The sequence below is a fragment of the Branchiostoma lanceolatum genome, chromosome 10, assembly GCF_035083965.1.
Source record: "Branchiostoma lanceolatum isolate klBraLanc5 chromosome 10, klBraLanc5.hap2, whole genome shotgun sequence".
Lineage (NCBI taxonomy): Eukaryota > Metazoa > Chordata > Leptocardii > Amphioxiformes > Branchiostomatidae > Branchiostoma > Branchiostoma lanceolatum.
In genome coordinates this window covers 5,945,806-5,971,361 of record NC_089731.1, presented here as the reverse complement: position 1 = coordinate 5,971,361, position 25,556 = coordinate 5,945,806, and the positions used below count along the sequence as shown (strand labels likewise).

General features: G+C 40.4%; 2 protein-coding genes across 2 annotated transcripts in view; one reads left to right on the top strand and one right to left on the bottom strand.

Annotated features, from left to right (window-relative positions):
* The window catches only part of LOC136443569 (metabotropic glutamate receptor 3-like), a 31,336-nt gene extending 5,783 nt beyond the window's left edge, over positions 1-25,553 (top strand). The window contains exons 2-5 of the mRNA XM_066440853.1: positions 18,235-18,550; positions 18,930-19,463; positions 19,931-21,151; positions 21,694-25,553. Of these exons, the coding sequence (XP_066296950.1) occupies positions 18,235-18,550; positions 18,930-19,463; positions 19,931-21,151; positions 21,694-21,857 (2,235 nt within the window). The 3' untranslated portion in view covers positions 21,858-25,553. The remainder of the gene's footprint in view (positions 1-18,234; positions 18,551-18,929; positions 19,464-19,930; positions 21,152-21,693) is intronic.
* The window catches only part of LOC136443579 (caveolin-2-like), a 144,790-nt gene that overhangs the window by 50,762 nt on the left and 68,472 nt on the right, over positions 1-25,556 (bottom strand). The window lies entirely within an intron of this gene.

The following is a 25,556-nucleotide window of genomic DNA, read 5'->3' as shown; positions in this document are numbered from 1 at the left end:
TGCTGAGAAACTAATCCACAAATGATTACTAGTATTGCCTCAGATAGATCAATGTAAGTAATTTTCTACAAATGACCTCAATATCATATACTGACCTCAACATCGATAAAAATAATTTTATTTGACCAATGGTCTGGTACGTTGGCATTCGTCCACCATTTTAAGTTACCGGGCCTGCATATGGTGCCTGGCGTTTGCAGAGTTGTTCAAGTATTCATTTCTTAATTAATTGATTCCGCTGTGAAACACATAAAGTCAGGCCTGCCCAACTAGTTGAGTCATGGCTATTACAAAAGGGTAACAAAGATTTGTGGACTTGTATTGTGCTGGCCTTTCAGTATAATATTAGAATTAGCCATTTCAGAACATTGATTTGCGGCACTCAAGTATGGCCTGTTCACGTCTGGCTTAGATACGTCGCCGATTTAAAATGTATTCCTTCATGTATTGGTACAGATGACGAAACCTTGAACGGCATATTCATGGCTTATAGAAATACTCAGGCTTATTTTTTTTTGCTTCATCAACATATTTGTATAATCTTTGATGCAAAAGGGTATACAAATCTCATTCGAAAGGGTTTATATACAAACCTTGTGATTTACCTTTGCAAGTACAAAAGCGAAGCCTTGAGTTCCTTTTGCAAACGTAAATCAAAGCAAGCGATCATCAGTTTAAATGTTGGGAATCGGAAGCATGGTCACAGTATTGGGTAGACCTTTATTTCAATTTTAGTTTTGCAATAAAATCTACTGCCTATCATATTCTTTGGAATCTTTCTGGATCGTTTTGCATTCAAGTCTGTGAAACCTAAAATGTGGATTATTGGTGATCCTTAAGCTTCAACAATTCCTGAGCATCCTGTTTAGCATCATGGCTTCCTGAGACAGCAAGTACAGTAATGCCTATTGGCTGATTAGACCTTGATCCCGGCTGTTGACCTAGCTCAGTAAAGGAACGGTTTGTCCCAGTTTCAGGACAACTCTGGAGGCAGGATGCATGGCGCAAAGGTTAATGGTCGCACTTCATGGCCTTATATTTCTCCCGTGTGGTAATACGCACTTGCCCTTTTGCCTCCACCGAGTATCAATTCTACTTGATGAAATTGCAACCTTGTAGCGGGGTTTCCATAACACTGCGTCATGTAGTTATGTCCACTTGCCCTTTCCATTCAGTCGGATTTCAATTCTTCTTGATGAAATACTTGCCTTGTAGCAGGTTACTCTGACCCATATCGTGTGGTTTTATGACCTTTCGCCCTTTAGTTTCAGTCAAGAATTGATTCTACTTGATGTATTGTTTGCCTTGTTGCAGCGGTTCAACTTGCTTTTCTAGCACAAACCGTAACACATCCAGGTGACAGAATGGCTCGATTGATTCAAAGTAACCCTTCGTACATGTACAGTACGAAAGGTTTCAAGGACAGCCATAAATATTCTGCGTATGTGGTGCCAAGGGGATTTGTGTAGTATCTTTTTTTCTAGGAATATTTAGAGTTTGACCCTTTAGGGACGGATATTTAAAAAGCTATCTCCGGAAATGAGCAATCCTTTCCAAGAAATGTTTTTGCACCTTAAATCCCGTCCCCATGCACACTATTTTCCAAGAGCGTTTATCTGAGTTTAGATCTATAGCAAATTTTATTATCAAGTCAAAGTTGTCGCGAAGAATGTGTCAGAAAATATTTGTATACATACTGGTTAGAATTGTTTTACCAAGCTTACATAAAAAATAATCAATAATACATAAGCTTCTTGAAAGTAGAAGAAATATTTTAAAGCATTTGAAAGGACAGGAAAACGTATTAAAAACTCCTTTTACACATTTGATAAAAAGGAGCAATTGAACACTCAAACTAAATAACCACGTTCTTTTTATAATATTCTTTGGTTGAGTGTAGAAGGGCGGTGAATAGAATATACGACCTGCGTGTTATGGTAGTAACTAATCCTCTATCTGTAGATTGCAGGTGCATCATGTCAGCAATGTAGGCTCCTTCAAGGCGTTTTACGATCAGTACATTCCCTTTGCGATATGTATCTTCCCTGCCATGAACAGAAATAATTGCCGGGAGAAAATCAGTTAAAGACACATTTATAATCCTGCTGGAGGTCATGTAAATACATCCTTGATCTTGCACATCATCTGTATCCATGTAAAGATTATTATGTATAGATTACGTATACTCTTCCTATCAAGATTTTTCCTGACCCCTCGCTTAGGGGCCTCTTTCGGAAAGGAATGGCTTTCATCTGTCAGAGATAACTTTCATTACATGCACGGCTTTTTTTTACCAAACAAGCTATCATTTACAAACAACTGCTGTCCTGAATGCGAATTTACCAATACCTACTGCACACGTATACCACCGTGACGGTAGCAGTGGACGAGGCTCATTGATGAAAACCGTTTGATTGGAGTTGGCTGTATAAAATGACATACAGCCAGGACTGCCCAACTAGCCGGAGCTATCATAAAGGTCGAAAATCGTTGATATATGTTTTTATCTTTGTCATAAACATTGTGTAAATGTCATCCCAGGCCATGGCCATGGTTCAAACTGCTTGAAAATGTTTCCGGCATTAGATGTTACTCGCGGCAATGCTACCACCCACGCAGCTATAACATCATCCTCAGTACAGCTCACTCAGAAATGAGGGGAAACACTTAAGATTGAACTAAAGATAAGAGTTGACCTATCTTCAACGAAAGCATCTTTGATTATAAATGTAGATGACCCATAATGATGAACCCGAATTTCGTCCTTATTACAAATGCGTTTACCTTACCCTGGTTGGCATCCAGTGACTTGCCAGCTACATAAAATATACAACCACATACATTAATGTATGAGTATATATTACCATATCTATATATATATATACATTTTATATATACATATGAATTGTGGCACAACTTAGATTAAACTAAGTACATAATTCAATGCTTATTTCATACTTTATACCTTTTTCCCTGCCAAGAATTTACCGTGTTCATTAAATATGTGCATAAATGAGAATTTCATTGGCCAAAAAAATGAGAAAAATCATCAACAAAAATATATGTTAAAAAATGTGCGAAATCAAAATTATCTACACATGTAAACTCAATATTTCCTGGGCTTGCTTCGTGTATTTACATCATGTTATTGGCTTTGGTTCTCTGAACCTACCTTCGATTTTACCGTGTGAAGAATTAATGGAAATCTATTTTTGATTCCTATAGAACGATTCATTTGTTAGAATGTTGCTGAGTCCCCTAGGGTACAAACGTCAGCACAGATGGCGGTTAATTTAGGTAATGAATTGTTTATTGTTAGTCTTCCTGGAAGTGCATACTACATCAGTCGATATCGACCGCAATTCCTTGAAGTTAAGGCGCGGATTTCGATTGAGTCTCAATTAGCCGACTGAAGCTAAGATCGTTATAATTCGATCGGTGAGACGGTACCGTTCCACTTGAAGTGAGGCGCGCTTGAAGACAGAATGAGAATGAGATTTCTTATTTCTTTTCATTTCATTTCATTCATACATACATACATGAGAACAGAACATAATAACACATTTCTGATTGCAAATATTCACATAATAACATTGTTACCACTTGCTGTTTTGGTTAGGGTTTGCTCCCTTGTTCACAGCGGTATTTTATCCTCCATGGATTTTCTGTGCTGAGTTTTTTTAACTATGCTTTCTGTTACTCTTATGTTTCTGTTTCCCCTCCCTATGGTTTGAAGACAAACCGATTCTCTGTTTTCATTATACATTTTACAAATATGTCACAATCACAAATGAAGTTAGAGCATTCACATACAAAACAACATCTGAAGCTTTACAAGTACAAAACAACATCTTTGCAGATGCAAGAACATCAGAGGATTTACACCGGCGTGCAAGCATATCAAACAGAATTACTATGACATCCTTGCATTGGATTTGATTTGGGATTTCTTTTCAACACGCAACGAGTGGATTGTCATAACCTTTAATGACGGTAATCCAGCCATTCTGATGGTTTTAAAACGTGTCTGAGGGACAGAATGGTGAATTTGTCTTCTTTATAATGGAACTCGTGAGACGCAGCTGTACAATCTATCCTCGTGCAGTCAAAGTCAACGGCCCTAGCTTCGCCATTCCAAAGGACATTAAAGTCAGCGCAGGTGCACTTGACTGCTATTCTAGCGTTTTACAAGGAAAAACGTAATTACTGCTCAAGGCATTAGCGCTGGGTGGGCAGTTTTGGAAGTGTCGAATTCATCTACGTGGGCCAGAAAAGTCGTTGATAAAGCACTAGATGTATTGGAGCTGCAGTATAATGCGCGGTGTGTTTCAACCAACCGGAAAACGAGAGACATTGGGGCGGAAAACCCCAGTTAGTCCATGACTTATTCATTTAAGTCCCCAGCTTGGCTTGTTTGTCACGGAGGGACCTCACATAAAAAACCTGGCAGCAGTTCGGTATTTTTTACCAGGATTTATGATTCTTAGGCAGTGTAATACATTTATTCTTTTCAGTCGTTACAGGTAATCAGTGCCAAACTAAGTCCAGTTTCAATTGTCTATGCCATCTAACTGTTATCAGTAGAAAATCAAACAAGTAGAATTTTAATTTATAAGTACCCTCTACATCAAAACATTTAGAACGTGCCATGCAGAGCCTAGTTTCTTGCTTTTGCAACCTATGTATTTGTTCTTTTTCGTGTAACTACGAAAAGAAACTCAACTTTTACCAAATATCATTTTCATTTATGAACATTCAAGTCTTTATTCTGCTCTATGCTTAGAGAAGTAATGTTGTATTTTCCGAAATTTTCATTCTAACTAGTCACATCCTAACTTTTCCCCATAAGTCCAAATGATACCATTAATATAATTCCACTGGGGCTAGTGGAACACGCGTTTCTGTTAGAATCGACAACTAATTCATATTGTTCTTTGTATATCCAATAACAACTGTTTAGTTTAGAAGTAGCGTCCGTTGACGACTTTCATTTTACTTTGTGTTTATTTCATTACTATGTACTAAATATCATTATCTCATTTCCTTGTATTCTTGCAATTTGCTTCCGGGCATGGATTTGCAACAAAGTTATTATTATCAATATATACATATATATATATATATATATACAAGAAGTCTGCCCATTGGGAGCATTGGGCGTACTTTTGACAGAGGTGCATGTTAACTCAAATGTAAAACCTTGTCAACACCCATCTTTGGAAACATTTACTAGAGCATTACAGCTTAGACTGTGGCATCAGGTCCAATGTGATGCCAACTGTTGATGGATGGTGGCAATGAACTAAAAATGCAATTCATCCAAGAGCGGCATTTTGTTTGTTTGTTTGATTTAGATCTCCATAAGTGTTACCTAGAGAAACACTATTCTACCTGGAGTCCTCTTACATAATAAATTCATTGCGTTGCTCCGTCTTTGACGATGTGGAGTTTTCGTGTGCCGGTAGAGCCGCTGTAGATCGCGAAAATCCGCTTAAAAGTACAACCTTTAGGTCGGTTGTCGTCTAGTAACAAGACAAGAATACTGCTTCAATTTTACAGGTTAAATGAAAAGGACAGCCTTGGGATCATCCCCGAGACAAGCTTATCATAACTGTCCCAGAATGAGTAGCAGGGGTAATAAAGGCTGCTCGGAAATATCCCCTACCCATTTTTGAAAATCTTTCAGAAATGTTGAAGTAGTTGATGCTACAGTATGTAAAAGAAGAGAAAATGTTGAAATGTACTTTTTTAATTCAAAATTTAAGAAGCATTCACTGCAAACTGAAGTTTTTGACAACTGATTGGCTCAATGCTAGAAGTGCTCGTTACTAACACATACGCCAATTCCACGGCAGAATTTCCATCACGACACTTGTTAGTGGGAAGTAAATTGGTACCTGATTCCATCGGCAACGCAAGCCAATTATCGGCTGCAACTCTAACTGGTTGGCATCGGTTCAACTAAGTTTGAGCCGCACACAAAAAGCTCACCAAACACATACTTTGTGATCCACAGGTCAAGTTTCCTATAATGTTTATTTGGTGCTTTCGCTTATCATTTTTATATTTTATTTGTGTGCAAACATTATACTGATAGATATGGAAAGGTACACAACTACAGAATGTGCTCGGGGGGGTCTAGTAAGGAATGGTTTCTGGGTATTTGTTATATCCTTACGAGATTAGTTAGGAATGGTTTCCGATATCTTGTTATACTGTTAATGGACTTGTTAGGAGTGGTTTCTTGGACATTTTTCGTTACAGCTTCTGTGGGTAGAGCGGATGGAAAATATACGCCCTTACATGTATTTACCACCTACCACCGAAGCTCTATTGCGATTAACCAGCATTATGTTCCACCTACCCATTGTGTTCTTAATCCCCTGTCACACTTGTGCGTATATACAAGCCCACATGAGTTGCGTATTAACATTTTTTTGGTTTAGGTTAAGTTTGCAACCGATGAAGTGATTTCTTAGGTTCGATCACTAGGCCGCACAGCGCTGGGTCAAAGAAGAAAACAACTTTCCCCCACAAACCTTACTTAATCCAAAGAAGTGTTGATGCGCAACTCACGCGCACTTGAATATACGCACAAGTGTTACAGGGCCCTTACATAATAAGTGCTATTTGTCGCGACGTACTAGACTGTGTGGTGTTATATATGTATATATATATCTTAAAACTAAGGATTTTGCAGGGCCTGGGATTTTGTAGGTGAAGTTACTGCTCGGCATATTGTATCAAGTGTGAGCCTTTTCTAAGCTAAATGTAAGTATGTGCAAGCAAAGTGAGATTGATTCGTTTTATCCGACATTCATACTCTTGCTATACTCTTGCATCTGAGTTGAGTCTCATGATGTCTCCCATAAAGTTTTGTATGCTCGTACTTGTAATTGCTGTTATGCTGTTAATCAGTGACTATAAGTTTCCGTAAGCAACTGAACTTTATTGTATTCGTGCACATCTGATTAGACTAGTATTCAAAGGGTGCCATACATACCGTTTTGTGCTAAAAATTTTACTGGTAAGATTGTTATCATGCTGATTAATCAGTAACTATATATCTACGTACAGTAAATGTCATGACTCCAATCGGTTTTAATCGTACGCTGGCATCTAATTTGTATATCTAAAGGTCGCTCGTAATATCGTTGTCATGCTAGTTTATCTAATCCATCAAAGGGTCTCCACTATAACTTTATGTTGTGCTCAGCGTGATCAGAACTCTCGCATCTCATTTGAGTATGCAAAGCGTACCATGCATAAAGTATGCCTCTGATAACTGTGGTCGTAATATCGTTGTTTTTATTTCGTTTTTGGACTGACAAGGACGACATGGCACTGCACTCAAGTTTTTCATAACTTATCTTATCAGTGCCACGTACAGAGAACAGTATAACCATTTCTACACCTGGGTGGAGTGAGGAAATGTCGTGTTAAGTGCCTTTCCCAAGCAATGTCGTTGTCATGCTGGTTAATTGGTAACTATAAATCTTCAAACAGTACCTGAAATTGAACCTGTTTTATTTGTGCGCTGATATTATGCTCTGGCGCCTAATCTCATTTTTCAAATGGTGGAAACTTGCCAAGGCCGTAATATCGTCGTCACGCCCGGTAATCAGTAGACATATATCGCAACCCGCAGCAAGGTGCAAGTAGACATTACCTTCTTTTGTAATCTAAGCCGATACATCCTCCCACCCACACAAGGCAATGTCGTGATCTTCGCGAATTACAAGGAAACATCGCAGCTCTAACTTCTGGAGTGTTGTCGATGTTAACAGTCTGCTGGGCTGATACCTGAGAGAGCTTCGTGTCAGGAGAGGCGGAAGCACAAAGCACAGTTGATAAGCATGAAATTATTGAAATGATCGTCCATTGCTTGATGCGGTGTTTTCCAACAAGGCTGTCGTTGAATAATCCGATCTTTGATGATAAGATCAAAGAACTCTCAAGTTGAAATGAGCTAACAATCTTTTCCCGTTGTTACTTTCAATGTTAATTTCTATTCTTGATCAAAGAAAAACTTATTGTTTGATCGCTGTTTTTCTTCTTTGTGTATTCCCGTGTTAGTTATATATCCATATTTTACAAATCACAATAGCGTCGTCGCGTAACATAATACATGTTTACTATATTCTCCAAGCAGAGGTTTAGATCGAGTGGGGTAGGTGTGTCCGGGATTTGTAACGTTTCTCTCCCTAGAAACGTTAAGAATCCTGGACACTCCTACCCCACTCGACCGCAACCTCTACTTGGGGAATAAATGTTTACGGCTTGCGAATTTACAACGCTGGAACTTGTAAAGAATCTTGGAACCATGTCTACAGAGAATCTGTAAAGCCCAGCCGTAAGGAGGAGTGATTAACAACGTTACCTTTTGCCGCCAATAGTCGTTATCAGACCAACGGGACCATAAATCAGACATATGGTAACGATTAGAAACATATATGTGGCACTATAAATCTTCGATAGAAGGCGGGAGACAACTTCGCAAACAATAGTGATGGAAGGAAAGGGCGTTCACTCCAGAATTGCTCGCATAGGTACTGATGGTGCTGCAAACGCTAATGTTACATTGCTCTGCTTAATTTTGGAACAAAGCTTATACCTCCGTGAATACTCCGGAGCAGGTGGAGCTGAGTGAGTGAATTTCATTGACCCCATGACCTGGAATGTCGGTCAGCTGCAAGCAAGGTTGATAGATGACTCCAATACCTATTACACCCGATCGCCTGTAGTCATGGTTATTCTCAATGCTGTTTGCTGCTTCACATGTATTGCTTTGCTCCAATCTTGACAAAAAAGAGAATTTATTCTTTTGAAAAAATTCCCTGCATCTCAACTGATCATGAGCCATCATAATGGTAACTTTTTATCCGTTCTTTCAATTCATCAAGTCCCAAAGTTTTACCATATTCTAACATCCATAAAGCAAGTCATTGAACATAAAACTCGCGATGAGTTATGATCTGGAAGTGTACATAAAACGTTCCTCGATGGGGAAAGGGATTTCTTGTCGAGGTGATTTGGTCCATGGCCTCCAGCGGGGGCTTTGGTGAGATTATAGCGGCGAGAAATATAAGACCCTTGTGCAACCCATCATCCAGAACATCAAACTATCGCTGCGCATGGGTGGGCGGCATCCTTGGCTGTTCAAAGTTTATCACCTCTTACTTGTCTTCACAATACGCACTTTGATCAGTTGAATAACGTAGTACATTGGCGAATATGCCAACGAGCTTTATCATATTCTATACATTTCAGTAAGCATTTATAGAGATTACGACCCTTTTGTCTTTGGGATGTTACTTTGATTAGTGAAATAATCTACACGGGCACAGATGCCAACTTCCCTTATCACTTTGTATATGTATCACATTATTCATAGATGCCAGATACAAGTATAATCTTAGCTTAAAGGTTGGGAGACAGGAAAATCAACCCATTGGCGCCATGAAATGTGAAGTTTAAGACACATTATTCTTAACCATTACCGGGTAAGGTCGTTTTGGGATATTTACATTGCCTTAACCCTACATCACTTTTGGATTTGCACTTGCACAAAAATATCTCTAACATCGTATCTTAGAATTCCTCTGACCCACACGGAGCAATCTCGTTGTCCCATTCAAACGTATTACAGCCGAATTTACCACTCGAACTAGCGTTAACCTCTTTTTGTCTAGTGTTGAAACATCCACTGCAGAAATAAAGCGCAGTTTCCTTATTCCTTTTCACACTGGACGGTCAGTGAAACGACCAGAGGAATTTACTACATCGATGACGTCGTGAGATCAAGACAGCTGATTCATAATCTACATACATCTACATGCCTGTGAACAATATCGACAACCTGATAGTCGGATAATTACACTTGTATGAAGCATAGTCGAGCCCAAATTAGCAACTGTAGGAAAGGGTAAACTGTAATGGAGAAGGTTCAGTCTTCAGTTTCTGCGTCAGTCATCTAGTGTGCCGCGACAGACTCTAAAGTGCGATAACGTTACATTAATGCCACTCTGCCACGTGTCCTTCTCATTCTCCTTCACAAATGATATTCGTGGATGAAACATCAATAAAACGCTAAGAATTTGATGAAATCGGGATCATACGCATTAAACCATTATCATCGTCACTGGCGGGTACAAAAGAGTGTGCAGTGACGAAATATGACAGGCTCGGAGCACCAGAGCATACCGAGATTAATACATGGACGGTTTATTCCTTGCGGGAGCAATAACATTGTCGCTTTGCAAAACAAGATCAAAGTGGCACGCCGCAATTTGTCCCGTACTCGCTGAAGTTTCCTTGATTGTGTTTCTTCTTGCACTTTATTACTTTCGCCCCAAAATTAGTGCTTTCAGTAGCGTTTGCTTGAAACGATGTTTATTCGTGGTTAATCAGAACAGCATGAATGGATTATTACAAAATATGGTATGCTGTTCTGTCTTGACTTATCATTCTTGCCTTAGTTTGAGTTTTAGTCTCTTGTTACAACAACTTCCATCGCTGTCCATGGTCCCATGCATGTTCCCTTTGCTTTTAGCTTGCAATTAGCCTTCGGACATGACCTTGAAAATGAACATTCATTGATAAGATAAATCACTTCTTTTACTGGTACTGCAGTAGAATTCTCTTTTTTCCCTCCCTCCTTACACTTCCGATAGCAACTGAGGACTTCTCTGTACACATAAACATTGGAGAGAGAGGGTTTCTACATTGTAATTGCCTTTTTTCTAGTTTGATGGATCATAGAAGATTTGACCAGATGGTGGTGTCGTCTGGCACAAAACGCCCACTCACACCACGTATGATGGATTACAAGCAATCACAGCGACTTGATACACAGAGCTCCGTGAATCCATTTTTGACATATTGTGTCCCCCAGGCTGCAATATCAGAAAGTGTGCGTAAAGTAACAATCTATGTCTGACAATCAGCTTGGATCACTCGTTATTCTTTTTCTTTCATTGAATCAGCCAGAGTACTAGTTTACTCTGGTAAATCCGTGATGCAAGTAGTTACTAGAATATTCCTCAAGTATATGATGCAAGTAGTAAGCAACATGGCTGCTTTGCCGTAGGGATAACATTCTGTGGATTCATATGTCAGTGCGTCTGCTGCAATGTTGTTGAGGTCATTGGCCTGCGGCCGTCGAATGTTCGAACACACTGTTGTTCGAACATGTCTCGAAATTCGAAAGAGGTTCTGAAGTTAACTAGTTGCTAGTTCTCTCACCCATTTCCCCCATACTTTTTTCTATTATCCATATATATGGAACAAAATTACCATGGTGCAGTGTCTTGGGTACTTTTTCTGGATTTCAAGCTATTCTAAGATCTAGTTGTGGAGATATCAATGTTTTTTTCATTGTTTGTAACGGAAGAAAAAGAGGAAAAAGAAACTGAGCAAAACAATATGTTTAACTTACTTCAAAGCTTCTTCTGTGAAGGTAAACATGAATAATGTGCCCTTGTAATGGCTGAGTACAGTGTATCAAGGGAGCTATGATTCACAACAAAAAGCACTAATGATGAACCACTCAGTCCAAGTCTAGGCAGCAGTGCGCTGATTGTCTTCACTTGAGCCTCTCATGAGAGACAATTAGCGTTTTTCTGTCTCCTAGCTCCACGACATCTTTTTTGCAACACGCTGTGGTATATCAAGGGCCACGCAGGTTTAGACTAGATTAAAGCGAGAAAAATATATTCCAAGCTCAGCTCTCCCTTAAGTAATCATTAGTGCTCTGCTTAATTGTTAACGCGGGCAGATAGCATGCCGTGCTGAAGCACTACATGAATCCCGGACCCGTCAGTCAGACCTGAAAAGTACCTTAACTCATAATGATAATCCTGATATTTGCAATGGAAGAGAGACTGTAGTGTGTGATTCTTGCTGTTAACGTTTCTAAAAGTTTAACCCACATCAACAATGCGTTTTATTGCCCCGAAAGTCTCAAAACAGTGGTATGTGGCTGTGCTGGACTTAACAAGACTGGAATTCAACTAATGGTCTTCTTCTTGCGTGCATTGGCCTTCTGACAGAAACTTGTTAAAAATATTGGAATTGCTATTGTTACCTGTAGTTCACGTGGAGTGAATATATTAGATAGTATGACAGTATTAAAGGGGAATATGACTTATTGCAGTTACTGCACATGAAATTGAAAATACTGTAATAGAACAAGAATGAACTACATGAAAACAACAGATGGTATGAGCTTAGATCTATATGATAATGGTATGAATATGTAAATGATTGCTTGCAGGCTCCCGTAATGTTGTTATGATATTATGGAACTTTCCAATCTTTACGGGTTCATGGGACAGCCAACTGTTGGGTTGACTAAAAATTCTGTATGTAAATCAAATTAAATTCTGTTTTACAAACAAAATACCTTAAAAACATGTACTGTGATATAATTACATCTGCCTCAGTCATACTGAAGTCATCGTTGCCAGACCGTGAAAAGACGCAAAACAATCGCATTAACCATGTTTCTATGGAGATATTGATAAAAACGGAGCCTTGATTTACCATTGGCGACATTTAGTGCTGATTTGACGCTGACTTTATGTCTCTGCAATGTTTGTCTTCACAACGGTAATTTGATAGAATAGGCTTCAATACTGAATGCTGCAGGCTTTTATTTGCCTTGTTAATGCGACGGCTCCGCTCTGAATATCAATCGAGTCTTTTTGTCTACCAGAAACGAGTAAACAGAAAAGCTGTCTAAGCGCCGTCTGCTGTGGGACCCTCACAGGGCTGATCTCAGAGCAAGGCCTGATAAAAGTACTAACCGACTTTCAATCTAAAAATTCTTATCCACCAGAAAGCCACACGATTAAACCTGATGACCATACAAAGAAAACAAATGGATGTTCAGCTCAAACGATAAGCCCAGCTGACCAAATAAACAACCTTACCTTTGACCCCAGGTTTGTCCTGTATCCATCCGCTGGAACCAACAACTCACACCTGTCTTAACGCCAAGTAGACTGCTGAACTGAACAAATTTTGACTAAGATGGGAAAGCTTCGACCCTACCAGTTCCTTCTATCCCAAAAGTTATAAAGGTTGGACCAACATTTTAAAGAAAAAGAAGGATTTTCAAGGATTTGAGCACTCCACTGCGCAACACAACAGAACACAACGGGACATTAACACAGACGACGAAAGTTTGTGTGGGTAGAATTTATCATAAAGAAGGATCGTTAAACTGGATTCTCGAACATAAGGAATATGATTTACCAAAATGTTCTCGCAAATTACCTACTTATCTTTTAAATGACGTTGACTGGAAAGTACAATGACCACAATGATTTTGAATTTGGCGAATATTGATACAATCACCGGAATTTTAGCTGTGCAACTTAAATTTTAGTGAGGCTCAGATCTAAATGATCACTCCTCGTAAGTACAAAACGCCCACGTTTTCCTGACCGGCATAACTGCACGTTTCTGGAATTTACAATTTCAGGCCTTTTTACTCGTTCATAACCTGCTGTTATCTTTTTTTCCAAATAATGAGACATAACTCTCCCTTTTAAACACATACTACATCTTCCGTCGCGGTTCATTGGGTATTTCGGCAGGATGGCTCAGTAATTTCATATTTTCTCGCTTCTCAACTGTGACCGAAAATCAGTCGATCAAGTTATTGCTGCTATGTGCCCTGATATTGGTGGAATTCAAAATTCATCACGCAGCTGAAATTACTCCATTATTGCGCCATCCCTTATAACAGATGGTAGATTAAACATACACTGTATATCATGGAGTTTAATGCATTTTTCTACACAGCAGAATGGGCCCAATAAACGGAGGCTGTTGCCGTTAAGTACTTCATACATGCGCGGCTTCTTAACGTTTCTTTTATTGGAGTCGTTTCATTTAGCGAGATCTGTACCCACTGCCAATTATGAATTCATTATTGGTTATTGGATAGAAATACCTCTTCTGATAATGTGGTTCTCATTGACAGATTTTGAGTGTTAGATTGCCCATTATAGTTTTTCCTAACGTTCTGTGCTGTTTTATTACACGATCACTCACACTGATCTTCCTGAATCTTTCTCATTTCACACAGTGATGATGATACAGGCATGATTGGCAATACAAAAAAATGCGTGCGCAAGCAATACACTCATCTTTTGTATGTCGAATAGCAACCAGATATTGGGCGTTGTCTTTTCTGCGTTACTTCTTGGTTCTGAGTAAATAAATAACTCGCACCATGGCATCCTCCTTTATAGCGGTACTGTACCAATAAATACATGCACCTGGATTTAGCAAGATGGCCGACTACTATTCTACATTGTACATTTTTGTGCAATGCGAAGACGTCGCATTGTAACTTGACTATTGTTATGCAACGCTATAGGATTGGTTCAACTTAATGTGTAAAGAAACAACGAGAAGATTGACTTAGTAAATTATGGTAATCTTACGTTGCGTGCCTTTAATCTATATTTCATTACAAAGCTTCTATGAACTAAGACTCCTGTTGTCCGCTAAGATTCAACGTGCACCTCGGTATTGAATGATTAAGCAGGGTCCAATTGATTTTCTCTTTCAACGCATCTGTACTGAACCAGATAAAGGTACCGAATTGACAATTCATGACTGATAAAGGTAGTGAGATGTATTTCAAAAGAATTGTAGAAGAGATCCAAGAAGAGATAAACCGACTGAAAGCCTGAAGATGTTCCGCCTGGTCTTAAGAGATTCAGTTCTTTTGATACTGTGTGAACCTTGTATCTAATTATGATGGATTGGGTGGATCTCACTTCATGCATAAGTCTGATATCGATTCATACCTGCAGACTGTATTGAAAATTATGATGTAATTATGGCATTATCATGTTTCAAAAGTTAACTGGACGCTACTGATTTCTGCTGTTCGTTGAACATGGTTATTGAACATGATTTGACATACTTTATACGAATTTTATCTTGTCATAACCCGCTTTTATGTCATTTTATTTGTCAGGCGTTACTTTTCATGGTTAAAATTCATCATATCATGTCATCTATGTGTTGTAAAATTCATTCAGCAAGCGAAAGCATATTGTTTTATGAATGACCATAAAACTCAGCTGGCAATGCATTTCACCATCAATCATATTCATCAAAGGTAGTATTTCGTCATATAGTCTACGATATCGCAGCGTGAATGTTACATACAAATACATCTGGCCACCCGAAATGTTGTGGAGAAATGAAAACAAATTGGTTTCATCTGGTTGTCCAATTCCTTCCAACTTGACTGGATTAGAGCAAATTGGAACTGTATATCGATGGATGGAAGTGCTAGCTTACACGGCCTTACCGAAGATTGGATGACCCAGTTTCGCTAGATTTGATATTAGGACGGGAAATTGTAATCTCATTATTATGTACTGCTGTGATACCATGGTCATTCAGGTATTGATCTTTGTAGATAGTTAGGAAGGGATCCTAACGCTAATGGAGACGCCAGATGATGTTGAGTTTCGTAACGCCATGATGCCGAGTTCCATAGCGATGAAGGGAATGATTTATAGACGTATTTCCAATTAAGGCCATGTCGCCTTCGTCGTGCGAAGAGGACATTCAAATTCTTGGGTGTCGTACGAAGGGCTTACGACAGCTACCTAGAGCATTCTTAGGACAGTCCCTAAACGTGTCGTACAATGGGCCTACGACTGCAAATTGAGGGAACTCTTGCAACAGATTGGCTTACAACAGCAAATTAAAGACATTCGTCCGTGGAATTCAGCTCTCTCATGACAAACACGTTGTCGTAGATACTTCTTGATGATGCGTTCTATCAAAGCCGTGTTGAAACTCTTACTCACATCGTATATGGTTGTGAACACGCCTTATGTTAGGGTATATATAGCGAAGGATTCGTTTTGTAACCCCTTAACAATGGGCTAAACGGATCGGTGCACACGCGTCTGAAATTTGTTTCTGGGGGCGTTGCCACGGTTTTAGATTTGAAAGAAATAAACTGAAGCTCATCTTGCTCCAGTGGAGGGATCATGTAGCAGACCGATTCCTCGATATCAAAGATTCAACTCAACTCCCGTTGTTGGGTCGTTGGAAAGCACATCCTGTTCTCCAGGGGATTTAGGAAGTCTAACGCACAGTCATCAGCGAGTCCTTGGCTTCGGCAATAAGCTCCTTTCAGCGCGCACAATTACTGGAGTCAGCTACAATCGCTGTACGGAATAATAAGGACTTGTTCAGCATTCGATTCGTGTCATGAGCAGCACGATATTCTACAGTGATGCTGACAACAGATCAAATTTGAGAAATATTCTGAGCAGGTTTTGTTCTATCTATGGGGTGTGCACAAGGTCATAAATGCAGTTATCACTATTGGGTTCATATGTTGCTTCTCTTGCAAAAGATAGGTTTAAAGCAGTGCATTTGAACCTGGTAATTTGTTTGTATGTTGGCAAGAGTCGTCGACAGTGTTTTACAGACTGAAAACAGTGATATCAATAAATTGAAAAGATATGGGGAATCTATGCTGCTAATGTGAACAATAATAATGGTTACGTAATATACATTTTGCAATGCGTTTAGATATTGACTTTGTTGTTTTTTAAAAACCTCAAAGCCGTTGTCTTGTGAAGCCATATCAAAAACATACATTATTCCATGCCCAAAAAGTTTAAGTCGTCTGCATTTGAAATACTTTGAACGTAAATGGACATGTAAGCGCTACCGCTCTTATGAAAGCCAAAATAAGCATTTCACATGCCGCGCACATATTTACAACTCGTTCGTCCCCCGATTCAAAACGCCATAACAGAAGAAAATCCAAAGGCCCATCAGGGTATTCAGGCACTTCTAATGTAATCAAGAACATCCTTCCAGGAGAAATCGAATGCTCGCTGACCCTAACCTTGAACGCTTTCCGAAGTCTTCTCAATAAACTGCAGACAGAAAAATGACCTGTAATCCTCACAGCGGGGCGCGCGTGCCAGCCCGCATAGAAATCTGGGCGCTGTATCGATTGCAGAGGATAACTCAGGCCATGTCCTATCTCATAGGAACATTCAGGGATTGTTCGAATTCACCTGTAAATGTCAGAGAGACGTGATACCCATGACCATACATGAGGCCACAGTCTCAATACAACACTGGTCTATCACCGATTGTGCTTGGTGGTGTTCTAACTGTAATCTGGTAGAAACGTTCAAGGATGGATTTTACTTTGATTTTGCCAAAGAGACCAGAAACGTGACATGCATCACCATATTCAAGGCCACAGCTCCAATATACCACCGCCCTGTATGATTCTGTAAACCCCCTGTAAAAGGGTAGGCCTAGTGGAAGATGAAGCGAGGTTATTGCCTTGTAGAAAAATGCCATGCGGGGATTGGTTAATATTTCACACTCGACTAGCAGCATCTGTGCCTCCTTTGTTTTATGAAAGTGATGGATTCATTCTAAGCGAACGAAATTGTGTTCGGTGTCACACTCTCTATATCACAGAAAGAACGAAATGAACGCCCCATTGAAATTTGGAGAATGATCTGAGACCGCATATGTTGCAAGACGTTGTGAGGATGGCAAGGAATTCATAACGTTTACCGAGAGTGGAAAAGGTGTAATTTCATATTTTACTGTTCAGTGTTTAAAAAGGCGTTTGTCATGATGCAACATAGCAGAATCAATAGATTCAATGCTGGTAATCATTTGGCTTTGGAAGCCAATGTGTCAAAAAGATATCAGATCCATTTTCACGAATTCTATTCATATCTGTCAATAACTAACTTTAAAGTGATAGAGCTGATCATTTGAGGGTACCCGCCTGAAATGTGTCAGTGACAGCTTAAAGTCAAATGTAAAAACAAAACATCCTGCTAAATGTCGCATATAATGATAGTTATGATAGGTCTATTGTACGACAATTGTTTAAGATATAGGCCATGGCAACTTTTATTTCAATAACTTAAACAAATTGATTATGTAGTGTGGGATCATACTATAATTGTACGGTCTTTTGTGTATTTTCAACGCCTATGCTTTTCTGATGCAGAGCTCTATATGAATACCATACATGTAGAGATTGTTACATATGTATATTTAGTTGAATTTTATCCATTGAGATAAATTCTGGCATATAAGACAACAGACATGTATATGATGTGTTATGATTATGAGTGCTTCAACCATCCACAATACAGCACCATCCTTGATGTATCTCTCTTCTTTATTGTCATGTTTCAGGTCAGCTACTGGTCCACTAGTCCAGACCTCAGTAACAAGGACCGTTTTGACTACTTCTTCCGCACGGTGGCCTCTGATGTCTACCAGGCAAGAGCCATGGTGGAGATCCTGAAGGCCTTCAACTGGACCTACATATCCGCTGTGTACGAGGACTCCAACTACGGCATCAAGGGCATCTCGGCTGTTGAAGACCTGGCAAGGGCTTCTGGGATATGTATTGCAGTCTCGCTTATGGTCTCGCGAGAGGCTGGCGATACGCGAGAGGAAGAGTTTGACAAGATACTGCAGGAACTTCTTGATAAGCCGAAGGCGAAAGGTGGGTTAGGCTCTGTCATTCATATGTCGGAAAAGGTATGAGTGAAAATCCACCTTTCACTTAGAGTATTAGTGCCTGCCAGTTAGCCAAAGTTATATTTTTGACGGAAAGGTATTGTTGTATCAGTGATATAGAAACCTAAGGTCAACGAAGCTATGAATGCAATCAATGACAATTATCATTTTGCAAATGCGGAATGTCACCATCACAATTACAAAATGAAAATGGAAAAAAATTGTAATCGTATGGAAAGGTTCAGATGGAATGAATTTTCAACAATCCTTTGGAAATTATTGAATTATGTTGCAAAATAGTCGTAAAACACAATGGACCGTCTGTGTTTGTCAAAGGCGTGATCTTTTTTTTTGTATATCAACAGCCGTCATCGTCTATCTTGTGGAGAGGGATGCCAAAAGCTTCTTTGCAGCTGTAAGCCGTTTTAACGCTTCAGGAAAGTTCATCTGGATCGGCAGCGACGGTTGGGGAGGGCGCCAGATTCCCGTTGCAAAGCAAGAGTGGGCGGTAGAGGGCGCTATAACGGTCCAGCCGAGAGCTCGGGTCATCTCTAAATTCGACGAATACTTCACCAGCCTGAAACCTGACATGAACACGCGGAATCCTTGGTTTAAAGAGGCCTGGGAATCCCATTTTGAATGCAGAATACCTGGATCTGCTGGCACTCCGTTCAACGACTTCGAGAAGACGTGCTCAGACGACATGGTGCTGGATGAAACATCTGGGTACCAACAGAACTCTATGCTCCAATTGGTCGCTGAAAGCGCGCTGGCATTTGCGCATGCGCTGAAGGACATGCATGCTGACTACTGCGGTGACGAACCGGGACTGTGCAGCAACATGACGACCATATCAGGCGAGAGTCTCAAGGATTACTTACTCAACGTCTCCTTCGAAGGTGAGCCTTTTCTCTAATACTTACCTATGACTTTGTAAACGGATCTAATTTAGATGCTCAAAGAGGAATTCCATTTCTCAACTCCAGAAGCGAGTAGACCTCATGCCCATGAATGCAAAATCAACCAAAGTTGTAAGATTTTATCACAGACTATCAAGGAAATGAACCATTTATAATCCAGTAGTCTTCCCCATGCAGACCCATGTGTGGTCAAGATTGGAATAGTGCAGACCTTAAGTATGTGTTCCAGGAGATACTTGCTTTAGATCTAGGTCTTAGATTTTCGGATCGAAGTAAGAAGATAATTAAGTTGTCAAGGCTGAAAATTGATGAACAATTATTCACGCATACACTTACATCCTCCCATTTTTGACCTAAATCAAGTGGAAAACGAAGTTGCTTAGGCCATAAGTTGACAAACAAGTATTCAAAATCACAAAACTGATTTCCTACCATTTCCCCCGAAGGTCATGACCGCCAGGAGTTCCACTTCCAGCCGAACGGCGACGGCCCGCCCCGTTACACCATCATGAACTTCCGGCGGGACCAGAACGACAGGTACTCCTGGAAACGTGTCGGCTACCTCGACGAGGAAAAATTCAGGCTGCAAATGAAGGACATCCATTTCCGAAGAGAGTCGGTTGGTTACCATGGCTACCCTGTCTCCATGTGCAGCGCGCCGTGCCCCCCTGGGCACGAGAAGAAGATATCAGCACGTGACAGCTGCTGCTGGTCGTGTAACCCATGTTCAGAGTTCCAATATCTGTCTAAAGAAGACTTCTGTACCGACTGTCCACTTGGCCAGAAGCCGGACAAAGGAAAGACAACCTGCGTGTCCATACCAGAAGACTATCTCACCTACAGCAGCGCTTACGCCATCGCTATCACGACGTTTGCCATTTTTGGCATCATCTGCACTCTCGTGGTGGCCGCCATCTTTATGAAGTACGGAGAGACTCCTGTGGTGAAAGCCTCTGGAAGAGAACTGTGCTACGTGTTGCTGGTTGGGATATTCTGTTCTCACGCCATCACGTTTGTCCTGGTGGCCAAACCGACCACGCTGACCTGCGGGATGACCAAAGTGTCCGTCGGGGTTTGCTACGCGCTGTGCTACGCCGCCCTGCTGACCAAAACCAACAGAATATACCGCATCTTTCACAACAAAGGCAAGAAGAAGCAGAAATACATCAGCCCGAACTCCCAGATCTTCATCACCTTCATGTTCGTGCTGGTAGAGGTTGTCGTGGTCGTGGCGTGGTTGATCGTCAGTCCGCCAGGCACCACACACTTCTACCCCAGCCGAGAACAGAACCAACTCGTCTGCACGGGAGCCAACGACGCCTCCTACACCATCGGCCTCGCCTATCCCTTCTTACTCATGATCCTGTGCACCGTGTACGCCATCAAGACCATGAACGTTCCGGGCGGCTTCAACGAAGCCAAGCTAATCGGGTTCACCATGTACACGACGTGCGTGATCTGGCTGGCCTTCGTGCCGATTTACTTCGTCAGCGCCAGTAACGTAGCCATCCGCGTGACGGCCCTGAGCGTGTCGATCGGCCTGAGCGGTACGGTGACCCTGGTGTGCCTGTTCGCGCCGAGAGTCTACATCATCCTCTTCCACCCGGAGGAGAACACCAGACACGGCGTCATGAGAAACACATTCAGATCCAAGATAGAGAATGGAGGTAAGTACTCCTCGTCTTAGGTTGCGTTCCAATTATTTTCACCACAATTTGAAATAAGAGTCGAGACTTCTAATCAGCATCACAGTTCATCTTGTTGGTATATGATATCATTAAGAAGGATAAGACTCGAGCACAAGAATGAAGACTTGTAAAATGTCCGTCCTCTGGTCTTCTTCCGAATGACTGAGGGCATGATTGTCCAAGATACGTCACCTTCCGAAAGTGTGGAATGAGCAAAGGGCCAAAGGTGGTAAGAATTCGATACCGTCCCCCGACTCTGGTCAAAGAAAGCTGGTTTCTTGAAGTTAGTCTCGTGTAGTCTTCAACTTGTTGCGGGCCTTGTCACTTAGTTTTTCCAGTGACTGGTACCGGTGGTACGTTGGTTACTGTTCTGGAGCCAGCGCTTCAGCTATACTTACTCTTCTAAGGTCTATGTCTTTCTGCGCCACGTACGCTCTTGTTTAGAGCGATCAAAATACCCTAAGTGAAAACGTTGTGAAATGACATCATTCATGACAAATTTTATTCTCTGCTTTCCTCAGCGTTCTCGGTGGCGGCGGACCCCCCGTCCACGTACCAGCCCTGCGGGACCAAACCGTCCGCTACCATCAGCGAGAACATCGACATCCAGGTAGACGTCATCAGCAAAAACAACCAACAGCTGAAACTGCCTGACGCCAGCCCGGCGGCGGAAACACGGGCCTGACGGCAGCCCAAACCCGTCCCGCTCCTGAGGCATCGCCAGAAATCATCATCCTTTAATCTTACTCGGCCATAATTAGGAAATTGAAACCTTTGCTTGTCTTGTTATCAACTTGTTAAGATGGAAAGAACACAGTTGTAAAGTATTTCTAAAACTAAAAAAAAGTTGAAGGGACACCGTTGTATTATATTTGGTAGGATTTTGTGCCATAGGGGCACTATGGTCGCCCTAACACTGCCATAATCTCCTATAACAGAAGTGTCATTCGATAATTCTTATTTCATTACCCCTCGTACCCATTAAATTAAGATTAAGGTGGAATCTTCAGAGTTTGTGTCATTTTGAGACGGACGTCTTGAAAAGGGCCTAGAGGAGGGAAGTATTTCATTGTATCTCATACATCGTGCCATTAAAGAAAAAATACAACTTTTTCAAACGATCTTTCATAAACCATATTGATCGAATAATAATAATATTGATCTTAAAATGAGATAAACAATTTTTGAGATCAAATCACTGGTCATGCTACATAACTTCCAGACGTGTTTGTCTTGATCAAGGTAAGTCGCACATGGACCTGTTGGCAGCTGTAATGATATAGATTCTGTAGGTTATAGAAAAAGAGCTACGTAGGCGTCCTTTAAGAAAGTTGCGAGTACGTTTGACGTTGTTGATAGTGTAGTGATATCGCTATTCATCATGTGCTGATCATACTGTTGTTCTAGTCTACGTAGTCCACCTCTACAGGGATGCCTGAGTATCAATACGAATCTTATGAAGTTCATACGAATGGCTGCTTTAGCAAAGGCGTTTGTCGGTTTTCTCGCACAAGATCGTATATCGTACCCTAAATCAGCACGAAGTTGATTTTTAAAAGTCGAATGATGCCCCAAACTAAATTTGAAGGTTTTATCAATTCGTATGATCTAAGCAAAAGTAGTATGTATTCAGTTTTCGTATGGATACTTAGCTCTCTGCACACTTTTTCTACTAGTTAGCAAGAGATGTTATCGTAAAGGTGATTCACGTTATTTCCGTACGCGATATGAAGCATTCGCCGACAATCTTTCTGACCCTTCTTGTGTTGAAATAAACCAAAGACTATTTCACGTGACCTGAACGGAAGTGTGACGTCGGCAACAGGTCAAAGGTACCCGGTAGTCAGTATCAGCCCCCGTCTCTGTTGTTGGATGCATGGTCGATTGAAGATAGGGTCAGAAGACTGACAAAAGCTAGTTGGTAAGTGATTTATATTGTGTACGGAAATAATGTGTAATACTGTTAGTATGTCCATTACCGTCGCAGATAGACCTTCATACAAATATTAAGACTATAGGTCATTTATAAATTACCTGTTAATGTTGTCTTCAAAGGCGTTAGAACGTCATGTCTCCAGGATCCCCACGAGAAGCCGCCTCCTGGTCTCTCGGTAACATTGGTAGAAATGATTTAATGTTAACTAGAGATATGTAATGTCTACGGTGTTTAGCTGCCTGAAGATACCTCTGTTTTGTTTATGTTTTATATGCATAAATTTGTCAACGAACTGTTTCAAATCAGTTCTTTAAAATGTATGCTTGCGAAGTAGGCTGGTGCGCCTAGTACATTAAAAATGGTTTAGGCACAGTTTCGTACCTGAAAGAACGTCTATTGTATACCTCTAGATTAAAGATCTTAAAGATGTAAATTTTGCCCTTGAAAATTATAAAAGTTGTAAATACATTTGTTGAGAATGAAACATGTACATCAAAGAGTACAAATTTCCACGAAAAAGGCAGTTGGCTACATGTATACCTTACTAAGAACTGGCCACACTTGTTAACATGTAAGTATACTATACATGTCCGGAATTGTACCTAAACCAAAAATCCTTTAGGTACACAGCCCTATAGCAAAGCAAAGCTTTTGCTGTAAGCGATGGTGAAAATACATGGGATATCTTTTTCAAACAGAATGCATCTTGAACATCGTTATTATGTATCTCACTTGATAACGAGGTGTGGATACTACAGTGTCAAACGTACGCGTGTAATGCATTGTTGATTCTATCCACGTTTCACCTGAGATTTTAGAGTAGCTTATGTAGATATGTGAGCTGTTGTTTTTTACCTACTTGTGGATAGAGACAGTTGTAACAATATGAACACCAGAAACCGAAGTGAAGTCTGTATGGCTGTGTTGTTTTTGTATGTAAAATTCTGTTGTCTACAGTTCACTGTACAGTAACTAAATCTCAGCATTTATAAATGATAGATATTCTTGTAAAAACCCACCCAGTGTGCCCTGTACAAGAACGAGCAAGTGTTTCTGTAAAGTAAGCTTGTTCTGGGTCTTGCCGCCATTCTAACGTAATAAGTGCTCGGCGGAAAATACGGTGTAAATGCTGATGTTATCTATTGTAACGTTTGCACGTTGTACATTGAATTAATTAATACATAATGCCAGCCAAGCCAAGCTTGGGTACGAAGAAAGCAAATATGCCGTTGCTTATTCTATGTAGCTGTATATAGTCTATTTTAATTTTTTTAAGTATGACTTGTCATAATACCATCAGCAAAATCATCGTCTAAGGGGAGCATAACATTGTCATATCTAGAACAATGGAAGGAAAGTTGAATATCTCAGGTTCAAGTTCCTTTAAGATTAGACCAGTACGCACGGTATTTTCGCTACAACAAGCCATCTCTGGATCAGAGTAGAACTGTAATTTCAGACACAAAAATTGGACCTATAACACACAAATTTTCGATTGACCATTTACAATCTTTGTCAAGGAATAAGCAACCCACTGTTTCTTTGACGTCACGTCATGCAGATACAACACGTAACTCGGTAAGCAGTGGATCTTAAGTTGCAGAAAGCCTTGACTACGCTCGGACATTTTGCAGTATGGTTGTAAAGCCCTGATCCACTGCTCACCGAGGCACGTGTTTCATCTGCAAAACGTGACGTCACAGAAGCAGTGGATTTTTCATTCGAATTGGGCAGTCAAAAATTTAGTACATCAAATTTGTTTTGCGTTGGAAATTACCGTTCAACTCTGCCAACACAAATGAACATTCAAGCTAACAACCTCAATTGTGCTTCGCCGTAATCTCCAAGCAGATTTTAGGGTCTGGCGTAGAAGATCGTAAAGAATTCTGTCAGACTGCCAGAGAATCCCGGCATTTATAAGACATTCCGCGATCCGATCTTCTAAAATAAGCAGTACCCTTCCATCTGCTTTAATATCACTCCCCCGTACTTGCACATGCACGGCCTCAACTTGTTGTTGAATGCAATACGAGTTTATCATGCATTGTGTCCAAATAGATTACGCGCTTTATCTGCAGCATTTGTAAACTTTGAATCGTGTCCGTCGATAAACGTTGTTTATAGATCCTCGTTACGAAACGGTTATATGTCGGTAAGGTTATGAAACAGCTGCATGTACAGTGAATCCGTAACAAGTGTCCAGGCTGTATGATAACGATGACATCGAAACGTAACTAAGAGTTGTAAAATCTGTACATTGTTAGTTATCTTTATAGTGTACATGTAAATCTGTTCTTGGTCGTGAGCTCCCATGTTTTCGGTAGCCAGCTAGTAATGTATATTTTTAAGATTGACAGAGGATATTTTGTGTATGAATCGTACCGTGCCATCTTGCTATTGGACATTGAATGTAAAAAAAAGAAATAAAAGACACTGAAGATGTCATTC